Below are 24,175 nucleotides of genomic sequence, written 5' to 3' on the forward strand. Positions count from 1 at the left end.
ATAAGATAGCTGTCTGGACCAAGTCACAAAGTTACCAAATATGGGTCACATCATACTCATTTCAGTGATTCCATTCCTGACCACAGACAAGCATGTGAACTGAAGTAATTTCCTCTTCCTTTGCTACCTGAATTCTCCAACATCCTTAATTTGGGTTGCAAGGTTAAGTACAGAACTGGTCTTGTTGTCTCACATGTGGAATTGTATTCTCGTGGGGGCTTGCCAGCCATGCCCTGAATCTAAGAATGGATGCATATAACATAGCTGCCACCAAGAGAATGCTACTTCAGATTTTTCTTTTTTTTTAATGTGGTGGCATAGAGAGAAAAATGCTCTATTCATGAAAGAGTTGGCTTTGTTCACCAATACTAAGGCATCAGGGTGTAGAAAGCCACAACTAAACACTACCTGTTAATGGGATCGTGCTTATGTTGAAGAGAGCAAACTTGAAGTTTGTTTTGCAGAAGCAAATGTGAATGTAAATGGTTTTTACTTATTTATTCAGTATATCCCCAAATGAAAAGCTTTGATGAGTCAAACTCTATCAGTGCCAGGAAGATAAAGGAAATTGAATGCATGAGTCGCTTTTTTAAATAGAAAAACTATTCTGTTTTATTTTATTGTTTGATCGGAGATACATCTTGCCATTCACCATGTTGTATGCTACTGTTCTGATATCAAGGCAAGATAACTATGACAGCAAAGCACAGAGATCATGATCAAATCCACAATTTTGCGCTCTTAAATCTCACTGGAATCAATGTGGATTTAAAGGGCTCGGAGCTCTCTGATAGATTGTAGCTAACAATATATAACCAATTCGTCAATGGGAATATTGTAAAAGGCTTAAAGAAAATGGATGAATTTCTTTTCCATTGTTTTCATCCTGAATGCATTTCTAATCTCAGGCAAAAACCTTGCTATCACCTATGGTTATAATAATTTATGAAACACCATCCATGTAGATTTTAGGTCAATTTACAACTGTCTGTTGGCCTGCAGAATGAAGAATTCCCCTTCCAGATATAGGCATCCCCTGAAATTAGTGATATCTAAAAACCCTAGTTAGTAATCATTTATGGCTGCCTTTTTCATTTTACACTCAGTAACAAACGTGTTATCAAATAGCAATCTGACTTTAGCAACCACAAAAAATATATCTCGGCAGATTGGTGTCATGTAATGAACAAAGCATTGCTGTGCTGGATGTTTGTGGGTTTTATTTTCAGCACACAACTTTCCAGAGGCTGTGTGTGTGTGCACAGAAAAGTTCCTGCCAAAATACAAGCCACCCATTGTGTGTGGGGGGGGGGGTGCATCAGTTTTCATAGTGAACAGTGCTCAGCATGATCCTCCATCCTTTTCTCTTGGCAAGCAGTTTGACACGAAAGCAGGGAGGAGCATACAGAATTCTGCTGTGGATCATCTTTGTTAAAAATGGTTATGGCCAAAAGTTTCACCCTTGTTCCACCTCCTCCACTGTTTAATGAAACAGTTCCCAACATTTTAGCTAAGCACTAAATTTTAAAACAAAATTGTAACCACTAGGTTAGATTACTGCAAGGTGTTACATGTTGGGCTGCCTCTTAAGATAGTTTGAACAGTTCAGCTGCTGCAGAATTTGGCAGCCACTAAGGCAAGGCAGCTTGAGCATATTACACTGATCCTGGCTCAACTGCTCTGGCTGCCAATTAGTTTCTGGGCCCAATTCAAAGTGTTGGTTTGGACCTATAAAGCCTTAAACAGCTCAGAACCACAATACCTCAAGGACCGCCTTTTCCCATATGAACTAGACCCTGAGATCATCTTCTGAGGCCCTTCTTTGTGTGCCTCCTCCTCGAGAGGTCAGTAGGGTGGCAACACGAGAACAGGGCTTGTCTGCAGTGGCTCCCCATCTGTGGAATGCTCTCCCCATATGATTGACACCCAATTCCCTTTTAAAATGTGTTTGGGTGTGTGTGTTATTGGGTTGTTTTTATTTTTGTTTTTATTATGTATTTTGTATTTTTATATTGTGATCTTATCCTGTGAACTTCCCTGAAACCTGTGGGCACACGAAAGCTTATACCAAAAACAAACTTAGTTGGTCTCCAAGGTGCTACTGGACAATTTTTTTCGGACTTAAAAGAAGGATAGGAGTGCTTCAATATAAAGGAATAAATTTCATTTTACAAATTTGTAAAAAGCTGGACGTGGATTAAAAGCCATACAAGGAAACTTAGTAGTGTCAGTTGAGAGTAGTGTCAGTTCAGTGCTGGTGGTTGCTAGGTTGCGGAGGTCCTTGTGACACGCCCTTCATTGTGACACCTCCCTCTGCTGGCTCCTTGGTCGCTAGGGCTCAAGAGGCATAGCGATCTCCTTTGGTTTGATCATTCAGCCAGTGAGAAAGAAAGTGGAAGGAGATGTAAGTAGACTTTCTTATCAGCATCTGCATTCTGTGCTGATAATGCTCCATGACAGTCTTAGGGAACATTTAAAAGATTAAGATCAGGAATAATTTAAATGCTTCAGCCAGCCCTTCTGGGCTTCTGTATGACTCCACCCACTGTTTCGTAACAGTGAAGGGAAGTGAGTGTGGATTCTGCTTACACTTTAGGAAAAGGAAAACTAATAAGATATCACACCTTGTTAAAGGACGTTCTTTTTAGGCTAGTGATAGTTTAAATGCACACTTTTTTTTAACAGCCTTTCTGTGCAGTGTATAGCAGCAGTCACAGCTTGTACAGGCACAGATCAAATAGTGGACTCCCTGACAAACATGACATTGGCTGCCACTGGTGTGAATGAAGAAACTCGCCCTGTAATGGGTCACAAGCACAGAGCGAGGACTGCTATTGTTTCATTTGAGTGGTTGATAATGGAGGTAGAAAACTCACCATTCTGACACTTGTTGTGAACATACCACATAGCGCAGGCTCGGTTCTGACCATGGAGCTTGTGGACTCTACTTCCTTGGAAGTTTTTCAGTAGAGGTCGGGGGGCCATCTGCCATGGATGCTTTGGCTGAGGTTCCTGCATTGCAGGGGGTTGGACTAGATGACCCCGGGGGTCCCTTGCAATTCTATGATCCTAAGGAAGGGGGTTAAAACATTTCAACTTTTGTTGTTTAAAACAACTAAACACACAGGGTTTGATCAGCGAGTCAGATTTCAGTTGGAAAGGCTTCTGTGCACAGAGCATTAACGAGGCCTTGAAACGTCTACCGTAAGAGCTGGAAATCAGAAAGTGTCCCCTTGCAGAGGTGACCAATGGCCTACTCTAGAATCTGCTTTAGTGAATGATTTTTTTTTTACCGCAGTGATACATTACAAGGTCAGACACAAAAGATAGTCCAAAACTTTCACTGCTTAATAAGAATGTGCACTACGGTACTAAAAAATAAGCTTCCTGGGTAGAAGATTAATCACTTTTCTAGTCAGTATTCAAGCACTCCCCAGCAACTCTTAGCCTGTATTCATTACCTGCATTTCAGTGGGTATTTTAAAGCCAATGGTCTTATTCTTCCATATATTTAGTGAGTTCCCTTCACTGGCACAGATTTTTTCTCTTCCTTTTTCTTCCAGTTTGGCTTCTAGTCTTCTATCAGGAACAACAACTCTCCTGCTTTCTGATAATATATTTCTGCCCTTATCTGAAAAAGCTTCCTTCTGCCTTCTTCATATGAAAATGTGACGTCTTGTAAATTATGTTGTTCAGCCATCCTGACACATTATTTTAATGCTGACCTTTGTAAAAATCCAGTGAATGAATATTAACAAGCCTCCCTCTATCAGAAAATTAATTTAACGGCATGCATAGTTATTGTGAGCATCCCTTGGCAGCGGTGATAAAATGTTTAGAGTGGGAACAGAAATGGAAACATGGTATGATGATGCTACATAGCAGCAGCTGGAAATGTTTGCCTTATGCTGTTGCTTTTGGTAGCTTGTCATGTTTCTGGGAAGTGTCCTTATAACCAATATCACCACCGTTAAAGAAAGGACTTAAGATCTGATCTGGAAGCATGAATGATTTCCAGCATGCATAATTACTTGATCAAACGCAGTACTGTATAGGCACATCCAAAACAACCATTCTTGAGACATATAACTTACATTTAAGGCTCTAAACCCCATCGTAGAAACTAATAATAATAATAATAATAATAATAATAATAATAATAATAATTTATTATTATTATTTGTACCCAGCCCATCTGGCTGGGTTTCCCCAGCCACTCTAATGTCTAATGTCTACACATACCAGCATAGCCTTGCAATTGCTTTGATTTATTTTGTTGCACTGAGGAAATCACTTACATTACTTTTTGATTTTAATGTGGAAACTCATTGAAAAGCTGTGTTACTAAACTTTAATATAGACAAAAAAAAAATCCTTCCAGTAGCACCTTAAAGACTAATTAAGTTTGTTCTTGGTGTGAGCTTTCGTGTGCATGCACACTTCTTCAGATACACTGAAATATAGCGTGATAGAACAATTCTTATTTTTTCTTATTTCACAACCTTTTTTTTTTTAGTTTTACTCACTATAGCCCTTTAAAAAGCCCTCCCCATTGCCAAATAGCTAAAAAAGTTAATACATTTTTTTCACTTGACACAATTACAGGGGCAGCTAATGGAATGATTTGCTTCCGTCTATGATCTTGCTCTTTATCCAAAAAGCTCTCCTGCAATTTTTGCAGTTTCTTCTACATTACCGTGGGGTGAGAACTTGGCTTTACAAACACATGGGCTAGGATTATTTAATCTTAATAACCAACCCTGATCTTTATTATTTGCCTCCTTCCTGCAATTACATGGACACATTTCCTTGGTAACATTTTCTGGCCTAGCAGGAGCTGAAGTGGATCCATTATCTATTCCAGTCCCATTTCTCATTGCAGACATTTGTTACAAATTGTTGCTTGTTAAATCTTAAAGCTGCATTTTTATCACTCTCTCATGAAAAATTTGCAACAATTTATTAATTACTATCATTCATACAAAATGAATCCAGAATTACTGCTGCTAGCTATTGAAATCGCATAACTCGATAACTCATAAATTTTAAACAGTCCCATTAAAAAATTATTGGTGAAAATATTGTGTGTGCATGTGTGCGTGTGTCAGTATACATAATACGACAGAAGGATTTTAAATTCTCATTCATATATTTCTTTATATGAGATAAGGAAATGTACAAAATTATTATATATGAATATTTAATATAACTACCCATCTAACATTGAGAATGTTTAATATAAGCATCATTCATTTTAATTTATGTTGATCATTCTACTTTCAGCAGTGGCTATGCTACAAATGCACTCTTTCATCTAAAACTAGGATGAAATCTTCAGATGTATTTATCATAATAATTAGGGAGCCACATTGAACCAAAACCGGGGGAGTGGGGGGTTGGAACCTGTATTTTCTTCCGCCTAAGCTGGAACAGAATCTGAAGTATTATCTGAAAGTCTCTGGCCCAGAACAGACCTGCCAAATGCTCCATTTCCAATAAGATATATCCCACAATATGTAGTCATGACCAATGGTTTTAAAAGAGAATCAGAAAAATTCATGGAGGATGAGGCTATCGATCCCTGCTAGCCACAGTGACTATGCTCCACCGCCATTGTCAAAGGCAATATGCCTCTCATTGCCAGTTGCTGGGAACTGCAAGAGGGAGAAATGCTGTTGTGCTCTGGTCCTGCATGCAGACTTCCCAGATCTTTTCCCAGATCCAGTAAGGCTCTTCTGTTCTTCTGCCCTCTTGAATGTTGCTGTGCGTGTTCTGGCTGAAGTCGTATGCTTTCTCCCTGGTGCCCCTTGAGTTCAGTACATTTGGAAAGAGAGACAGTGAGGAGTGATCAGGGCAGAGGAGGGTTCAAAATGTATGAGTCGGTGATAGGGAAGCTTCCTGACTGTGTCATATTCCCAGTGGATTTAATCAAGAATACAATCAGGTTTAGTGATCAAGATCAGTCAGAACGGATCAAATTTTAAATCTGATTACTTTTGAATCTTTAGCAGATGCCTGGCAAATGAATCCAGTTCGATTGCCCTTCTCGTTGGAAGGGGGGAAACCTCCCATCGTTAGTCACAAAATGTGAATGGTGTTTTGTAATTATTATGTTGAGATTTTTTTAAAAAATGGTTCACAAAACAGAAATTTACTACCTAGCATTCAGAGAGGAGCTACATGGTGCACCATCAGTGGCTGTTTTGTGTAGGAAAAACAACCTCATGACAAGCCAATTTGGAACTGAAATGCAGCTGAGGGTGGTTAGCCCTTCCTCCTGCCACTTTCCCACTGAAAATGCCTCCAATGTATTCCTCCCTCCATGAAAGTACCAGGTGTATGTTTGCAAGAATTAAATATATGCCTGGAACCCAGAAAGGAAGTTGTTTAGGGAAGATTTTGTTGTGGTGAAGTGGTCTGTAGGAACAGATTAAACATACTCCCTTTCTGCTGTCCCCACCCTGTTCCAAAGCTGTTCCCCCCTAAATGCAGTTGGGCTTGTGCTCCCCCTGTTTGTGTGTAATGTGTAGCTCCACCTTCAGCCTTTTCCCCAAAAAGTGAATGAGCATAATGTATATCTCTTGTGTCCCTCTTCCCACTGATGCCAACATCTTACACCCACAATTTACTGGCATAAAAGCTAATGAGCAACAGAAGACATAATAGATGCTTTATATAGAGGGTTGCTATATTCTTCTGTTTCAGATGCCGCTGTTGAAATCAAAAGGAAACATCCTTCCAAGGTCCAGAGATTCAAAAATAGCTTGTTGTTGCATAATTTGTCTAATGCAGCTGGTGTAATTTTGCATAATCCAATTCTCTATCTAAAATTTATATTCAATCTGCAATTAAAGAGATGTCTCTAGTTCTACATTCCAGTCCTGTTACATAGCTTAGGACTTACCATACTCTTTATTAAATTACAAGTACCCAGATATTTCAAAACACTGAAGAAATAGAAAGTAATAGTTTAGATTGTTAAAATCCTTTATTTCACTCTCAGATCATAATTAACTGTCTTATTTGGAGTTACCATTTTTTGCCATTTTGTTTTACTTTGGTTTTTGCTAATGTTTCATTTAAGAGATAAGTCAATCTGACTGGAAAAAGAGTTGGGTAATATGAACATTTGCAGGCTCAGTTTCAACAGAACGTGCTTATGTAAATAGGAAATTTCAATATCAACTTAGGGCAATAGCTACTAAAATGCTTATAAAAGTGCTTAATAACAATTGTTAACACAACTATGGTGGCATGCTGTGGAAGGAAAAATACTATCTATTAAGTTTCTGAGATTGACAGCAGCTGGGAAGGGGAATGGGGTTGCCCATTATGTGAATGTTAATTGTTAATAGGAAGCAATTCTCTTTATTTGTCCTTGGCTTTGAATATTCATGAATTGTCAGCTTAGCCACATAAGCAACTAAATGTGTGATCCTTATACTAATGGCATGTGCAGCAAAACAATTCTATAGCACCCTGTCATCCCAAATTGAGATATTCTATTTATTTGGATTATAATAGCTCATGTAATGCCCAAAGGTGAGCAGGCAACAACCTTTATGAGAATTCTTATAAAATGGGAAGAAACTCTCAATATGAATACACTGCTAAAATATTTGCCAGAATATGAAATGTGGGGAAGTGAATACAATCTTTTTCCCCCTCCCATCCTCAACTCTGTGACAGGTAGTAGCTCCAAACAACTATTCAGTTGAGCAGAGATTCTAATATGCAGTAGCCATGCATATAACCTGGTGTTATGCATTCAGATCTGCTGATCAAGACACAAATTCTCTTAAGAAGAACAGATGAATATAATAAATAAGGAAGGCTATGGGTTCTTATCCAACGAAGTCACTTCATTCTCACATGGATGTCTGCTTCTGCAGCAAAGCTTCTCCCCCCTCTTGTCCTCCCATGCACCCCCAAAACCTGTTCTGGGGGGTTCACCAACCCTCCAGAGCAGATTATGGGGGGCTGTGGGGATAAAAGAAAAAGTTATGTTGTGCAACAGAAAGTCTTTGTGTGAATGACATGACTTTAGATCATTATTGGCCAGTGTATTCTATAATGCATTAAATCTGATCTACATCATTAAAAATGGCTGATTATTTAATAAAATGCTATAAGCTCCTAAATTTTGTTAGTGTACTTTAAGAAATGAGAATAGCTTAACCAAAGATAATGCATTTATCCAATGTATTTGCATCATATTAAATATGAAAGTTTAGAAATTTCACAGAATTCTTATATAAATAAATGCTGTAAAACTACATTATGAAGCACTCATATCTTAGTACTGTATATCATTGTACAGGACATTTATTATTAAAACCTTTTAAACCAAAAATATTTATAACATATATAATGTACTAAAAACTGTAAATGGTTTTGGTTCAAAAAGTGTTTTTTAAAAACATGGTATGTTGAACTATTTCAAATATGGATGAAGTTGTTTTGGCTTAGCTTTCTTTGATAATCCAACTCTTAAAGGACCACGACATGTTTTAAGAGGCTGTACTCTTACAATTCCATCCAATAAAAAATCTCCTGTATAAAAAGATATGAAACTGCATTATGAAAACTGAAAACATTTTGTATGTGTATCCCTGTCTCACCATAGTTTCTCGTTATAAAAGTTTGAAGTTTTTCTTAGTCCAAGCCAAATCAAGGCTGCAGAATTGTGAATATCACCACAACAATAAATGTACATTTTGGTGTGCTTCATGGGCATCTATTGTATAGTATCCAAGAGAAATAATACAATCTTCTTCTTATCTAAATCAAACATTGATATTGTAATTTTCAACGTTAATATTGTGCTGATACATACAATTCTTACCTACTATATGCATTATTATATCTACAATATTATTACACATATACAGTCCAAGTTTCCTAAAGTAGCCGGAACATAAACAGATTCATGCAGCAATTCTTATAACTGTACACAAACACTTATCTTTACAAAATTGTGCTACAGAAATGTAGTACTGCAGAGGGCTTGACTGTTCTACACGTATTATACATATAATGTGCCTATTGCTTGTTTATGATTTTGAATATAATTACGGTAGCCAGGCTTTCTTTTTCTTTTCTTTTTTTTTAAAAAAAGATAATGCACGGATGACTCTGACATAAGCAATCATCCAAGAGGTGGTCCAATAACCACAATGCTCAATCAAGTTGGATCTGCCAAATTCCATGTATAAATTCATTTTAAACGCTTTCCTTCTCCCATCTTTAGACAGAAGGTGGAAATGGAATTTTAGCCCTTACTTCTCTGATTTTCCCTCCAGATCCCCCACCCCACAGTTGCTTGTAGCTTCATGGGCAGAAAACCACTGGGGGGAAGAGGAATGGGAGATGGGAATATGACACAGAAGACAGTTGTCATCAGGAGAGTATTGTTATCTGGCCCACAGTACTAATTAGGTGAGGCACAGGTCCCAGTTTGGCACACAATGCCCCCCCCAAAAAAAACCACCACACTGACCTGCCCCACACAGCATAAGGCAGATTAGTAATTATACACACACACACACACCGCCCATCTGGCTGAGTTTCCCCAGCCTCTCTGGGAGGCTCCCAACAGCATATTAAAAATACGATAAAACATCAAACATTAAAAACTTCCCTAAACAGGGCTGCCTTCAGGTGTCTTCTAAAAGTCAGGTAGTTGTTTCTTTCCTAGACATCTGATGGGAGGGCGTTCCACAGGGTGGGTGCCACTACCGAGAAGGCCCTCTGCCTGTTGACTACAAATATGTGATGACGACGGAACTATTGGAAGCTTAAAGTTAACCTCCAATTGTTCCTATGCAAGCAGGGTTCACTGATGGAGCCAATCAGCTGATCTGTGCTTTCAGCAAGTCCTATTTTGATTGGCTGCACTAAAGAATCCCCTAGCTTAGTGCAGCTAAGAGGGCTCACTGTCAGTGCCAATTGATGCTGTCAGAGAGCCCTGCTTTGTCTGCTTGCAGATGCAGTGTGAATCCAAACCATGGCTGTAAGCAGACTTCAAAAGGGTTCATTGAAATCGCCAATCAGGGAACTGAATCTGGGCAGAGAAGCCCTCAGGCAGGGCTGCCCAATTATGACTAATGCTGATTACTTGATTATGTAGGATAATTTTTCTCCTGAAAAGTTTGTACTTTGGCTCATATTGTAATAAATATCTAATGGAGGAGCAAATGCAGTTGACCAAAATGTAGCAAAATAGAGATGACATTAACTATTTTTATATTCACTCCATATATTTCATACCTTTATTTTCATTTCGGTGAGCAAAATATGCTTCATTTTCTACTGTTTAACTTGGAATGCAAACAAGACGAACAATCCCATATTGAAAAATGTCTATTTGCTGTGATTTACACTGAAAATAATATAAGGTAACACTTTTTCTACTGGTAAATTACCTAAATCAGAATATTTACCTCTTTCATTCTTAAACCGTAGCTTCTTTCTTCCTTAAATGTATGAGGCACAAATGCTGGGCTCCAGTGAAGAGTTGTTTACAAGGAGACCGCCATGTTCTTAATGTAAAAAATAAGCTCATAATTAGTATTATGTTATTTTTTAAAGTTGAACTGGTGTTTTGCTCTAGCAAATGCACACAGCACATTACCCAGCAAAGTATGATGCCCTGCCAGATAACCTTTTGATGCCTTTAACCAGTTACCAGGACCAGAAACAGCACATTGAACCCCCGGACAGCTTCCTGGTCCCCAGTACCCTGACCCTGTCCACTCCTGATGCCTACACTTCGTTCCTCTATATTTACCATATCTACTCAGGACTACTGAATTACTCCCAAGTAAGCAGGGATGGGAATGCAACCTTAGTGTCATTCTGTGACACTGCTGAAATCTTAAATGGTGTCCTTCAGCCACCTGACACTGTTGCCAGCTGTCACTTCTGCCAGGTAAGTTGGCTTGGCCCATAGAGAATGGGTCCCACCAGAGCCCCTCAAGCCATGAAACCAGCCCTACTAGTTACTTTGAAAATGTAATCTGTATTAGCACATTCAGAAAGGCCTGACACATCCTTTTCCTCTTGATTCAATGCAACAGAAGGCCAATTCAACATGTGATCAAACTGCATAATAATTTAGTTACCTTGAGAGGGTTCATAGAACATTTCTTCATCTGTTACACTCGAAGGACAGTGGTCTTGTGGTACTTCTTGCTCTCCAGGACTTTTTATCACTGTGTTCTTAAATAAACTTTGTTCATTCTTAGTTGGCTTCATCCCAGTTGTATGCTTACCACAGTACTGTTCACAGTACTACCAGTAGTGGTAAAGGTCGCATTCGCTTTATTTTCAAAAATATTTCTGGAGTCTTCATCTAGCATGCTGTCAGAATGATTAAATACAAGGGGATCTTTCTCCAAAAAAATTCTTTTCCCACATTTCCACATTTCTTTTTTCACATTTTCCTTACTAATTTCATTAAACATGAAAAGCTCTTCCAGTACCAGATCAAACTGATTTTTCAGTTCAAACTCGTGGTCTGCTTTTGATTTCAGGAGATAAATGCTTTTCTATGCATCTTCAAAATGGCCTTGTTTCATTGTGCATGAAGTCACTGCTAATTGTCTTTAGAACTAGCACTTTCCCCACATCCATAATTGAAACATAGCGTTGTTATATTCTGAGGTGATTTCTTTTTGCTTACACAACTCTGCTCAAAAGTAGAATTTTCTTTCTTATCCACATCTTTGGCATTTTGTTTCACAGATGCTAGCTCTGGATTATGAGTGCTGTTTGGTAAAATAGTTTTCTGAAGCAATAAATTCAGATTTTCTACTTTTTTAACTATAGGATGTTTCAAGTTCTTAGAGATTCTAGAACTACAAACAGGGTAGTATGGTAAAACACTATTATTATTTTCAAATACAAAGCCACTTGCTTTTCTTCTTTTTCCATGCTGGGAAATCTTGTAATGCTGAGCTCTGACGCTCCCTGGTCTATTTTGATCTATGCAAAGTTCATAAGAAACAGTTGAAGTAAAATACTGGTCACCATTATATTTAAGTACATTTCCAGAATTAAGGCCATTAATAGGGAAGTGCATGTTGTTGTCTTCACACATGTGCCTTTGACTATTGTTGTTTATATCTTTGGGATACTGAGACTTTTTACTTTGGCTTTTCTGTTCCAAAAAAGGATTGCAAATTGTATATAACTGAGGGAGAACACAATTATAAGTCAATGTATCAGAGCCACTACAAGTTATTCTTTTATCAGGAACAAAATATCCTTTGCTATATTTTTTATTATTTTCAACATTAAAGATCACATTTCCTATAAATGAAATTTCCTCTGAATCAGTACTGAGGCAAATTTGTTTATATGTGTCAAACGGATAAAAATTGACTTTCATTTCAGTAGAACCACAGTCTTCACAATTACCCTTCCTTGTTTTGTTCATCATTGCTCTGCTACAAGTTCTTATATATTCTGGGACATATTTGCTTATGCTTGCTTTTGCTTTGCTATGTGCTCTTAGAATAAAATGAGAAGCTATAAATTTTTTAACAGGAAAAGCATTGTTTTCATTGAAGAATTTTCCAGTTCTCTTTTGTATATTTGGTTCCATTGTACTCACCACTGGAATATTTGATTGTTGAATACTGCACTTCCCAAATTTGAGTGGAGCTGAAGTCAAATAGTTAAATAGTCTGAAGTTTGCTGTCAGCTTGTGCACTATAGGACTATACAACCTTTCCCCCCATAAAGTAGAGTTGTGAAAATCATTCTCTGGAAAAATGTGTTTGTTAGAAATTACAAGTTGCCTTGCCATTTGTTCTTTTTCATTACCAACTACTGAAAAGATACCATCTTCTATAGTATATCTGGAAAATTCGAAGTGTTCCATAGTACTGGTGCCATTGGATATTTCCCTTTGTTGGGTATTGAGCAGAAAAAAATGGTTGCATATTGAGGCATTCTTTTTAACTGCAGTGCTGCAATCATGTAGAAATAACTCAAAAGCAGCACATTTTACTAATTTGGTATTTACAACTCCGCAGCTTCTTGAATAAGATATATACATGTGCTTATATACTTTGTTCCTTCTTAAGTTATTCTTTGCCAAGGCATTTGTTTGCTTTTTGCGGAATAAAATATTTTCATCCTCACCCACAACATTTTTATATTCATATAACAATGATCCAGTGTTTGATTTTCTTCCTTTCATGAAATTGCCAGCTAGCAAACACAGCAGTGGGGGTTTGCCACTGATTCTTCTACCATCTGCAACTGGTTTGGGAATATGGTTTTGTTCTCCATGTACATGATGACAACCTGTGCCATTTTCATTAGTTTGAAATGCTGGCACATCTGTAAGTAAATATTCTAGTCTTACAACAATGTTTTCTGCCAAGATGCCATAAGAAAGTGTATTTATTGATGGTAACTCAATCTCCTTTGAAATGTTGCCACTGTCTATTGATTTTTCTTTTTCTTTAGCAAAAATGGTCCAAGGTTTTGGTTTTGTGACCCATGAATTATTATTTTCATTAAATTCAGAACCAGAATCTTTTAAATTGCTACAGCAATCATTTTCAAGTGCCCATTTTTCTATGAATGGTGTATTTCCTAACAATCTGGAATGCAAATTGGCATTCATGCAAAGTCTAAAATGTAGATACTGTCTTAAGTTGGTTTTTGTGCTGTCTTTCTCTTGCAATTCCAAATTGATTTGACTAAAATCCCAAGATCCTTCAGGAAAACCTAGATGCATGTTTGGTGATTTCTTATCTGCATAGCATAAACTTTTTAGCAACTGCCTCTGCTCATTTGAGCTCACTTGACCATCTGTTTTGAGTTTCTTTGGCCATGGTTCTTCCATCTCTTCTGATATGGATAGAAGTGCTTGTAAACTTGAACTTTCCATGTTCAGCTCTGAGTAACAAATCTTGATGAGACCTTTTCTGAAATTTAAACCAATTTATAATTAAAATTATGCAAACTATCTGTGTATTTTAAGCATTTAACAAAATGCATTTTGAATAACATGGTGCTCTCTTATTCATGTTTATCATTTTTCCATATGAGACAATAGCAATGACATCATTTTCATTTGATCTCCAGTTACCATAGGATTGTGTTAAAAGATGAAAAATATAATTACAGAGCTTTTAAAGAAAACTACTAAACACAATTACTTGGAATAAGAGGCCATACATTTAAAGTAAACTTATTTCCCCATAAATTTGGTTAGGATCACAGCACTAGGCATGATTCATTTCTTTTTTTTCTTTTTTTTTAAAGCAGTGATCAGTCATTCAGCAGATAGGCTTTACTTCTCTGTTAATTTTTTTACATTTTAAGAACAGAAATATAAGTACCGATAGTTCCAGTGCTTTTTTCAGGGGGTACTAAAGGGTATGCAGTAACAGCACATCTTTTTTGATGTTAAAAAGTGTGGCACTTACTGTAACAACTTCATGGTGAGTACTGGCACCTATTTTTCTAGAAAAAAAAGCCCCGACTGGTTCCATCACTACTCATGAAAATCTTTTAAGTTTGGAGTGAGGGATATCCCAGAATACATTCTAATGTGGAGAAAGCCATAGTTTTGGCAATAAACAGAGGACTCAGCCACACAGCTGCAAAGAAAATGTTTTAAATGTGTTGTAAAGTGCAATATACAATTGTGACACTAGATGGCGAAAGTGAGCTACACAAAATTCAATGTGTTTTTCAAAACTTTTTAAAAGCATTTTCACGGTGTTTTTTTATATGTGTGTGGATTCCACCAGAGAAGGCCACACATAATTCCCATATTGCAATAAAAATAGAAGAGAGTCTTCCCATTACTGGTCGGTATAGCTACTACAGTAACATGGAGTGGGTTAGAACAGCATACCACATGTAGATGGTAGCTAATAGCTCTTGGTCAATGTGGTTTGAGAACATCACCAGCACACAATGGGCACGGTTAACCACTTTCCGAAAACAGCCCCAAGTAACGTATATTTGCTTAATTCAAATGGGCCCACTGGCTGATAGCGCTTTTAGCCATTCCCTGCATACTCCATCATGTGTCCCTGCTTATGTAACCTGAAAGAGTGCTTCTTCCCATGATAATCTAACTCACATTTTGACACTAACAGAAGGTCTCTGTTTCAGATACCTTCAGAAAGTCCTGTTTCAGATACTTCCTCTATCAGAGGTGCAGTACTCAGCAATGGAAGAGAGGACTTTTTAGCTGGCTTTGGAACATCCTAGAGTAGCTTTTGTGGCACTCATGTTGAAATCCTTTCAGTAGCATGTACAAATGTTTTTCTATACATAATCATTTTAATCTGCTGCAAACTTATTGATTGTTTATTTAGTTCTAAACAGATGAAGAGTAGTATAAAAAATGTTTTAAATACGTAACCTTTCACACAAATCAAGAGTTCAGGAATGACGGTGCTAATTGCAAACTTCTGATCCTTCCTCTCTGCAGTTTTGTTTTGCTTTTTAAAAAGAGACATTAAAAAACATTTAATTACATTGACTGACTGAGACCTGCATTCTACAATGAAATAAAATGTTCTTGTACTGTAATAACTTCAAGCAAGACATATTAAAACCATACTGGGTTGGATTCAGAGCAAGTGTGTTGCACTTAGTTCCTGTTCAATTCAGTTGGGCAAGTTAGCGGCGACTAATTTTTCACATTGATTGCAATGGTACATAGGCACAACTGATTTGAAGCACAATCTTATGTGTGTTAATGGAAGTAAGCTTCATTTTCTTTTAAGCAGCTGACTCCCTAGTAAGTGTGTTTAGGACTACTGCCTCAATCCTGACCTAGCTCATTGGTTATAAATGAATTTAATTAATTAATTAATTAAGCATTAATATTCAGATAGCATTTTAAGAAGCGAAATTATTTGACCCTGATTTCTGGTTCTTCTGATAACATTTTAAAAGTAAACTGCTCGTCTGAAAATGAAATACAACATTGTTGCACTAATATTTGTCTAGTAAAAAAATCTCAACAACGTTTAGGGTGTCCTGGTTTTTACTTTTTGAAATACGGCAACCCTAGAACATCCGCATTGTTATGTTATTGTGCTGAGGTAAAAAATAAGAGAGAAAGGAATAAGGAGGGGTTCTCTGGGTTTCCGTGGATTCTTGTTGTTACCAAATGCTACTTGTTGCATAGGGTGGCCATATTTCGAAAAGTAAAATTCACAACACCCGCAAAGTTCTTGAGCTCTTTCTTTCTTTCTTTCTTTCTTTCTTTAGGAAGGCCACAAAATGTCTGGGTTTCCCCAGACATTTTGCCAGTTTGGCAAAATCCCCCCTGACGCTATTTTTAAGCCCGAAAACCAGGACATGTCAGGAATTTTCCTGACGTATGGCAAGCCTCTTGTTGCAGGACCTGGGACAATTTAAACCAGCTGCCTCCTCAGCCAGCTCCTTCTCCGCCTCAGAGCTGAGGAATTCAGCTTCACCATGTACTACTTCTATATGGGCAATGGTGCAGCCTCTGAAGCAAGAAGACCATGAATGAAAATCAATCCCCCTCAAAAAAAAACAACCCCCAAAACTCAGTGGACAGATTGTGAGGAGGAACCTGGAAAAAAATAACCTTTTCAGGCATCATAGCAATTTAGTGATCACTTCTTGGCAGATGAGGCTAAGAGACTTGGAACATGATCCCCCCCCCTTCTAATTGTGACAGTTCCTGAGTAATATAAAAAATAAATAAATTCCTGAGTAATATAATGTACCATGAAGATGTCCCCCTCCCACACACATATTACCGGTAGTTTGTGGACTAATTTTTTCCCCCATGTAATGTGATTCTTTTTGCATATTTGTTTGCGTAGAAATTGAGATTGCATTACTTTGGAACTAAACTATCCCTTCCCTTTTTATACACAAAAGTCTGCATGCCAATGGTTGAAAATGGAGTTGCTATTATAAATAATGTTGCTTGGTTATTTATATAGTCTCTGAGAGCATACTTATACAAACAGAGTTGGTTAGAGATAAATATCTAGAAGTGCACAGGTAACCCTGGTGTTGTGGTGTACAGGAATTGTGGCCTTTAGAAACCGTGTGTACTCTGAGGCGGCGGTGCCCTTTCTGGACACAGACAGACTTTACGTCGGACTTACAAAAAGGCTTCCAACTTTTATGTTCCTTCAGACCCATGACCCCCGCCCTCCCCAAGACTGGAAGTTATGACCTTTCATAGAAAACAATAGCCAGAAATGCAAGATGGCACCAGTAGCTGTTGTTGAGCAATACCTCACCCACCCTGAGGGGGGTCAGCAAAAAGAGGAATTTTATTACTCCTAAGTGGAAGCCAAAATAAAAAAGGAAAGGGGGGGCATAAAAGCACCCAGAAGATCAGTTTCCAAGCAATGAGTGCTCGGATTATTATTTTCCTGTGTTTATATTGCCTCCAGCATGAGGACTCATTTAGGCGGGAAAACGCCGTGAGGTGTTTGGTGACACAGGAGGAGGGACAGAAAATGGGGACTTTGCCCTAAGCTGCAATCATGTTCACGATTACATGGGAGTTAATCCTATGGGCTCAAATTCAGGTTAACATGCAAAATGAAGGCTCTTGTCCCCACCCCACCCCCTTCTGTTTGGGGGGAAATTAAGAGCAAGCACCATCATGGGGTGTGTGTGGAGGGTAATCTTCCCTCTTTCCTCACAAAGAGAAAAGTTGTGACAATTTCTAAGTAGTTGGTTTCTATGTAGTTGTTTTAAAACACAAATTTTATTTTTCTATTACGGGAAAAAAAACCCAAACACACATAAACCATAAAACCTGACAGGAATGACCAAAAAAAATTGTCGGTATTTCCCCCCCCCCCAATAGTGACCCATTTTTCCTTCATGTTTTTAGTGTCTTTTACTTGGGAGTAATTCTCAGTGGGGCTTGCCCCCCCAAAGTGGGTAGAAGATGGCCGTTGCAGTTGAGGAGTTTCTCCTCCAATATTTCCCGCCTGGAAGAATCAGCTTAAAATAAAGGCAGGCCTTTTGCTTTCCTTCCATCTTCTCTGTCAGAATTGTTGAAGGGAAACACGGCTTAGGCTGCAAGCCTGTGTCCACTTACTTGAGAGTAAACCACATTGGACCTCTGTGGGACTTGCACCTGAGTAAACATTTATAGGATGGGGCTGACTGGGGATTTTGACCATGTTACTATTGCTCACAGTTCCAAAATATAAAGCTTCTCTGTTCTATTCTCTGCGTCCGTTTTATTTATCTTTCTACTTTTGTGCTTCACATCACTGTTTGAAAAGGGATGGGGTAGAGCAGAGAGAACATGTTCATTTCTTTATATTTAGTTTGGGACTCCCAAATCCCAAATTCAGCTCGTCCAGTATGTAATGTTTATTCACTTAAAACCAAAGATCATTGCATTAATCCCGAACAAATGGCATTCTGCTAAAATAAGTGCCCTCTGAATTTCATTAACAGTAAAAGCCATATCTAGCGCATGCCTGATCCTTTAGCGGCTCTCAGTAAAATGTTGTCTGTTTGGATCTGTTTATGACCGCATTTTTAATTTATGGTGTATTAATAATGAATACGTGGGTTCCCCCCCCCATATAATACAATTCTGCATTTTGCTATTACAAAAGGTATTGTACAAAGCAAGTGGTTAAGGCGTATGTCCTTAGAAACAGCTTAGTATCCAGTCACAGAACCCCTAAAGGCTTTTTGCTGACTTAAGTGAATTAAAGAGGCTGTACCGCTAAATATGTGTGCTAAATATGTATAATGTACAGATCAGAAGCTGTGGTCTCCTGGAAATGATGGGCTGTGAGTGAGCTCCTCTTAATTTTCAGATCTCATGGTCAATAGTCATGGTCAGGGAAGGTGGAAACTGGGAGCCCAACATTTGGTGGGTCATATTAGACAGGGCAGATTTTTTTTTTAAATAATAGAATTTTTAAAAAATAAATTATACAGGGCAGGGTAGAAATATTTTAATAAATTAATAAAGCTGGATCAAGGAATACCCACAAGCTGCATACATGCCGTTCCCATAAACAGCACTCTATCTTTATTGTTGTATGAATTTTGTGATTTTTCATAAAACACTCTTAGATTTGGATCATTCCTCTGCAAAACAAATTATGTGCCACTTTGGAAGGCAGGGCAGGATATAAATTCAACAAATAAATATCACAGGGATTCTAGAAATAAATTAAACCTGCATGAAACAGCGTTCTACGTACCAGTGCAAATGAAACTAAGCAGGATTTTAAAAAATATTTTAACTGAAGAAAAACAGAAAATGTAACACACCCAACAAAAAAATTGTTGCAAAGCTTAGTCTTCTTGCACAATTTTAGGTCATATTGTTCTTGACAGGGAGACACAGTATTTTCATGGTGTTTATTCTGTGCTTAAAATTAATTTCTTCAATCAAAGTACATGACAATCTTAGGATTCATGTTTCGTTGTGCTGCTTCAGAAAGACCAACCTGCCAGCACTGGTGAAAAGTATTTAGACCGCAAAGTGCTTTTGGTCTGACGTCGTTTCTCTCAATGGGCTATGTTGGTACTTGCTTATGTTTGGATAAGAGAATAAACTTGAGGTATATCCTCTGGCCTCAACCCACAGATAATTGGGCATTCAATGTGCTGCTCCCCCAAGAGGGGCTCACAATAACTATTGTACCTTTGCAAGGTTATCTTATTATTTTTATTTATTTATTGAATTTATATACCACCCTATACCCCGGGGGTCTCAGGGCAGTGCACAGAATAAGATCAAGATATAAAACCACAAAATACATAATAAAAATAAAAACAACAACCCTTGGAATGTCACATGTAGTTCCTTAGTAATAAAAGAACATTCAACTGAATACCGTGCCAGGATTGGGCACATACCTAAGTAGTTTTTTAAACAAAATATTTAGTAAGTATGTACCGGTAAGCTCTCTTCTGGCCATAAAATAAAAGAAGGGGGATCAGTTATTAGTTCTTGGAAACGAACGAGGATAATAGTCTTAGTGAAAGCCAATAAAGATAATTAAGTAGTTGAATTTTATCGCCCTATCTCCCTAGTAACAACTTCACTTCCATGTTTTACTTGCCTCCTAGTGGAACAATTGGTAAATATAGCCTATAATTACGTGCACAAAGATCATGTATGGTTTGTAAGGAAAAGATAAACAGCCTGTCTGAAGACAACTTAATACAATGGATTCCACGGAAATATACAAACAACCATTAGCGATACTCCCTTGGGATGCCATTAAGGTGCTTGATAAATTGGAATGGAAATCTTAATTTGAATTGTTGAAAGAGCGGATACCAGCAATTAGTTTATGTATCTTATGAGTGCTTGTATCAGAATGGAAAGCGGTGTTTGAAGATTAGAGGAACTGAATGTGTTGAAGGGGGCAGCAAAAAAAGGCTCCCGCCTCATTATTTGGCTAAAGAACCTCTAGCAAAGGGGTTAGAATAAGCCTGACAAATGAAAAGGTTGGTATCCCTGAGGAAACAATAGGTATACAACAAGGTTAGCAAATTAATTTTAAAATATCCGGAGTTCTTCACTTTAATATGAATCCCAATGGTAAAAAGTTACAGGAATCATTGGGTTTTAAAATGGGCACATTCCCTAGAATGTATTGGAGTGATCATTCCTAAAATCTTAAAATTACAAATGTCAATTACAAACAAGCAACGAAAGAAAAGCTATATAAATGGTCAAAGGGAACTATGCCATGATTAAAATTCATTTTGTATTTTTACTCAAGATTGTAGTAATTGACAGCCCTAACAAGCAGAAACATTAGGGACAACATATACATTTGACAACCTGGTGTGTTAGTGTTTCTTAGATACACTTACAATATATTCATTCTTTATTATACAGGCGTTTCTCGCCCCCCCCTTACTTACACGCAAGCAACCCACTTGTGGCCATGTACACATATAGTGCTAGGAAATAAATAAATATTTTAATTCAAATCCGGAAATGGCAAGAGAGAGCTGGAGAGTCCTTGTGGCACATAAAGTTTAGAACCTTCATTTCTGGTCTGGTTGTTTATCCTGGTATTCTAGCATTCCTTTATTGTAAAGAAAAGTTCCAATGCTCTCAGCCCTGATCCAACTGGGCAGGCACAGCAATGGTGTTATTAAAAATTTACAACTCCGTTCTGCCTCAGAATTTGTGAAAACTGGTTGGGAAGGCTCGCCATAGTGAAAATGGCCATATCTCTATGGTTCCCCACAAAACAATATAGGCTACTTTGGAGAATTGCCTAAATAGCAAAGAAGAAGAAGAAATGATGTCATAGGGTAAGAAATCAAGAATTAGAAATAGGGAATCAATTCATGGGGGCCTAGGAATCTCAGGTTTGAAGCATTGCCATGATGCTTGCAAGCACTAATATATTGGCCAGTATACAAGATGATAAAAACAAATCTTGACCATCAGCTGAATATCCTATGAAGATAGGCCATACAATTCAGAGTTTACCTTTTCTGGTACATTGTCTCATGGAAAGCATGATATAATTTTTTTCATTAATGAATAACTGTGCTATTACTACAAACATGGACAGGGGTTACATTTTCAGTGTGGTGAAATATCTGCAGTTTGACCCATGGCAAGCAGTTGTACTTACTTTAGGAGAATGTGAGCAATACACAACGCAAAGATCATTATTTTTTGAATTCTTGGTCTTCTTTCAAAGGCATCCAAAAGTCTATGGTATTTGCAAGCATTAATGAAGCATTAAGCCAGTGACACAGTGTTGCTAAACTAGATTAAACAATTTCCAAAATGTTTTTTCTACAGTGGTTTTCTTGTATCAATTTTGCAAAACCCCAAAGACAAACATGGCTTTTTACGTAGGTAGTTTTCTTTAATTTTTCTCTTAATTAATCCACAACAGTGAAGCAGCAATTTACCATATCGTTTCTCACAGCAGGAATTGATAATACAGTTCCCAGGCCAACATTAACCGCCAGCAACTCAAAAAAAAAGGCACATTAATTTGAATTGCATTATTTTTGGAACTAAACTATTCCTTCCGTTTTCATACACAAGTTTGAATGCAAATGGTTCGAATCCACTGACATTTGCGGTTAACTGAAAACCAAGTGGATTCTACCAAAGGAAAAATCCTATGGGAAGAAGTGTAGTTGGTATAGAACAGGACAGTTCATGTCCTGACGATAATTTTTAATTGTGAACATCGTGTATCTGTCATGGCTATTGTTTTCCAGACATATATATATATTCATTTTTCAAGCTTTACACTCCTGGGATTACTTAAATCCCTCGGACTTCCCCCCACACCCACACCCTCGGTTTTTTTCAACCCCCCCCCCTTTTTTTACATCTAATTACATTTGGCCACCTCATGAGAAGAGAAGACTCCCTAGAAAAGACCCTGATGTTGGGAAGATGGAGGGCACAAGGAGAAGGGAAAGGTGGAGGGTATAAGGAAAGGGGACAACAGAGGATGAGATGGTTGGACAGTGTTCTCAAAGCTACTAACATGAGTTTGGCCAAACTGCGAGAGGCAGTGAAGGATAGGCGTGCCTGGCGTGCTCTGGTCCATGGGATCAAGAAGAGTCGGACATGACTGAATGACTGAACAACAACAACAGCAGCAGCAACAACAACAAAATCAATTTTATCTCCTTTTTTTACCTTGACTCATATTACTTTATAAGTGTTACAACAATCCTGCTATTGTTTTTAAGCATACACAGTGGTCTTTCAGATATTCTATAAACTTTTTCCACTCTTGACTGAATTTCTTTTCATTTTGGTGCCTGATCCTCACAGTCATCTTTGCCATTTCAGCATAGTCCATCATCTTGGTTATCCACTCTTCTTTAGTTGGGACTTTCTTTTCCTTCCACTTCTGGGCAAGTAGCAGTCTTGCGGCTGTTGTTGCATACATAAATGATCTTTTAAAATCTTTTGGTATTTCATCTCCTGTTAACCCTAATAAGAAGGGTTCTGGGTTTTTTTTGATAAAAGTTATCTTAAACATTTTTATCAGTTCATTATATAATATTTCCCAGAAGTCTTTTACTATTTTACATGTCCACCACATGTGGTAAAGAGTACCTTCTTTATCTTTATACTTCCAACATAAGCTGGAGGTGTTTTTATACATTTTTGCTGATTCTACTGGAGTCAAATACCAACGGTACATCATTTTCATGTAGTTTTCTTTCAACCCGTTAATTTGTTTTCTAGACAAAGTTATGGTTATGATGCAGCGGTGGTTTTGACTCTAAAGTCCCTAATGATTTAGGCTTTATATACTTAAATAAATCCTCTTCTCTAATTACAATCTCTAGGGTCAACTGAGGATGCATTCTTATACCCACATAGCTGGACGTAAGTCACATTGAACTTACATTGCTGTAAGTCCTTATAACAAAAGTTTGCAAGGATGTGTGTAGGGGAAGAGACACACACGCAAAGAACCATTCTCTACTATTGGTTCATAATTATGGAATTCTCTCTGATTGGAAAATCAAGGATTTGTTTGCCCTAGCTGTCAGCATGTGGTAGAAGAGCCATTGTGGTGTAGCATTTAGAGTGTTGGTTGGACTGGGAGACCAGGGTTCAAATTCCAACTCAGCCATGAAGCTCACTGAGTATTCTTGGGCCAGTCTCAGCCTTTCAGCTTAACCTACCTTACGGGGTTTTTGTGAGAGTAAAATGGGAAAGGAAAAAGCTCTATGGAGGAAAGATAATGAAGAAGAAGAAGAAGAAGAAGAAGAAGAAGAAGAAGAAGAAGAAGAAGAAGAAGAAATAGTTAAAAGGAAAAGGTAGAAATAGTAAAGAGTCCAAAGAGATGAGGGGGTTGTTAGCAGCTCACTAGCATTCTAACTTAATTAGTATTGATGCTTTGTTTTACAACGATGCTCTATTTTGTGTTATATACCATTTGTTAGGAAGCTCTAAAAGCATTTAGATCATTTTAAAGGCATGTTCTGTCCCTTGGAAAGATTAATACACATTGGTACATTAATATAACAAAGGTTTGAAAACTACTATTATAGTAAGCTAGTTCTAGTTACTCAGTGCATTATAGATTTAAAGCTGTGTCATACTACTTTAAAAGAGTAATGGCTTTGTTCAAAGAATCCTGGGAAATTTAGTTTGGTAAAGGTGCTGAGAATTGTTAGGAAACTCCTATTGCCT

The 24,175-nt window shown here is 37.7% G+C and overlaps 1 protein-coding gene across 1 annotated transcript; it reads right to left on the reverse strand.

The window, feature by feature from the left end:
* Positions 1 to 11,596: 11,596 nt before the first annotated feature.
* Positions 11,597 to 13,906, reverse strand: LOC117044545. Its single transcript, XM_033145364.1, has one exon. The coding sequence runs from the start codon at positions 13,904 to 13,906 to the stop codon at positions 11,597 to 11,599; it is 2,310 nt and encodes a 769-aa protein (XP_033001255.1).
* Between the last annotated feature and the right edge of the window lie 10,269 nt (positions 13,907 to 24,175).

This window comes from Lacerta agilis, chromosome 3 (genome assembly GCF_009819535.1).
Source record: "Lacerta agilis isolate rLacAgi1 chromosome 3, rLacAgi1.pri, whole genome shotgun sequence".
Lineage (NCBI taxonomy): Eukaryota > Metazoa > Chordata > Lepidosauria > Squamata > Lacertidae > Lacerta > Lacerta agilis.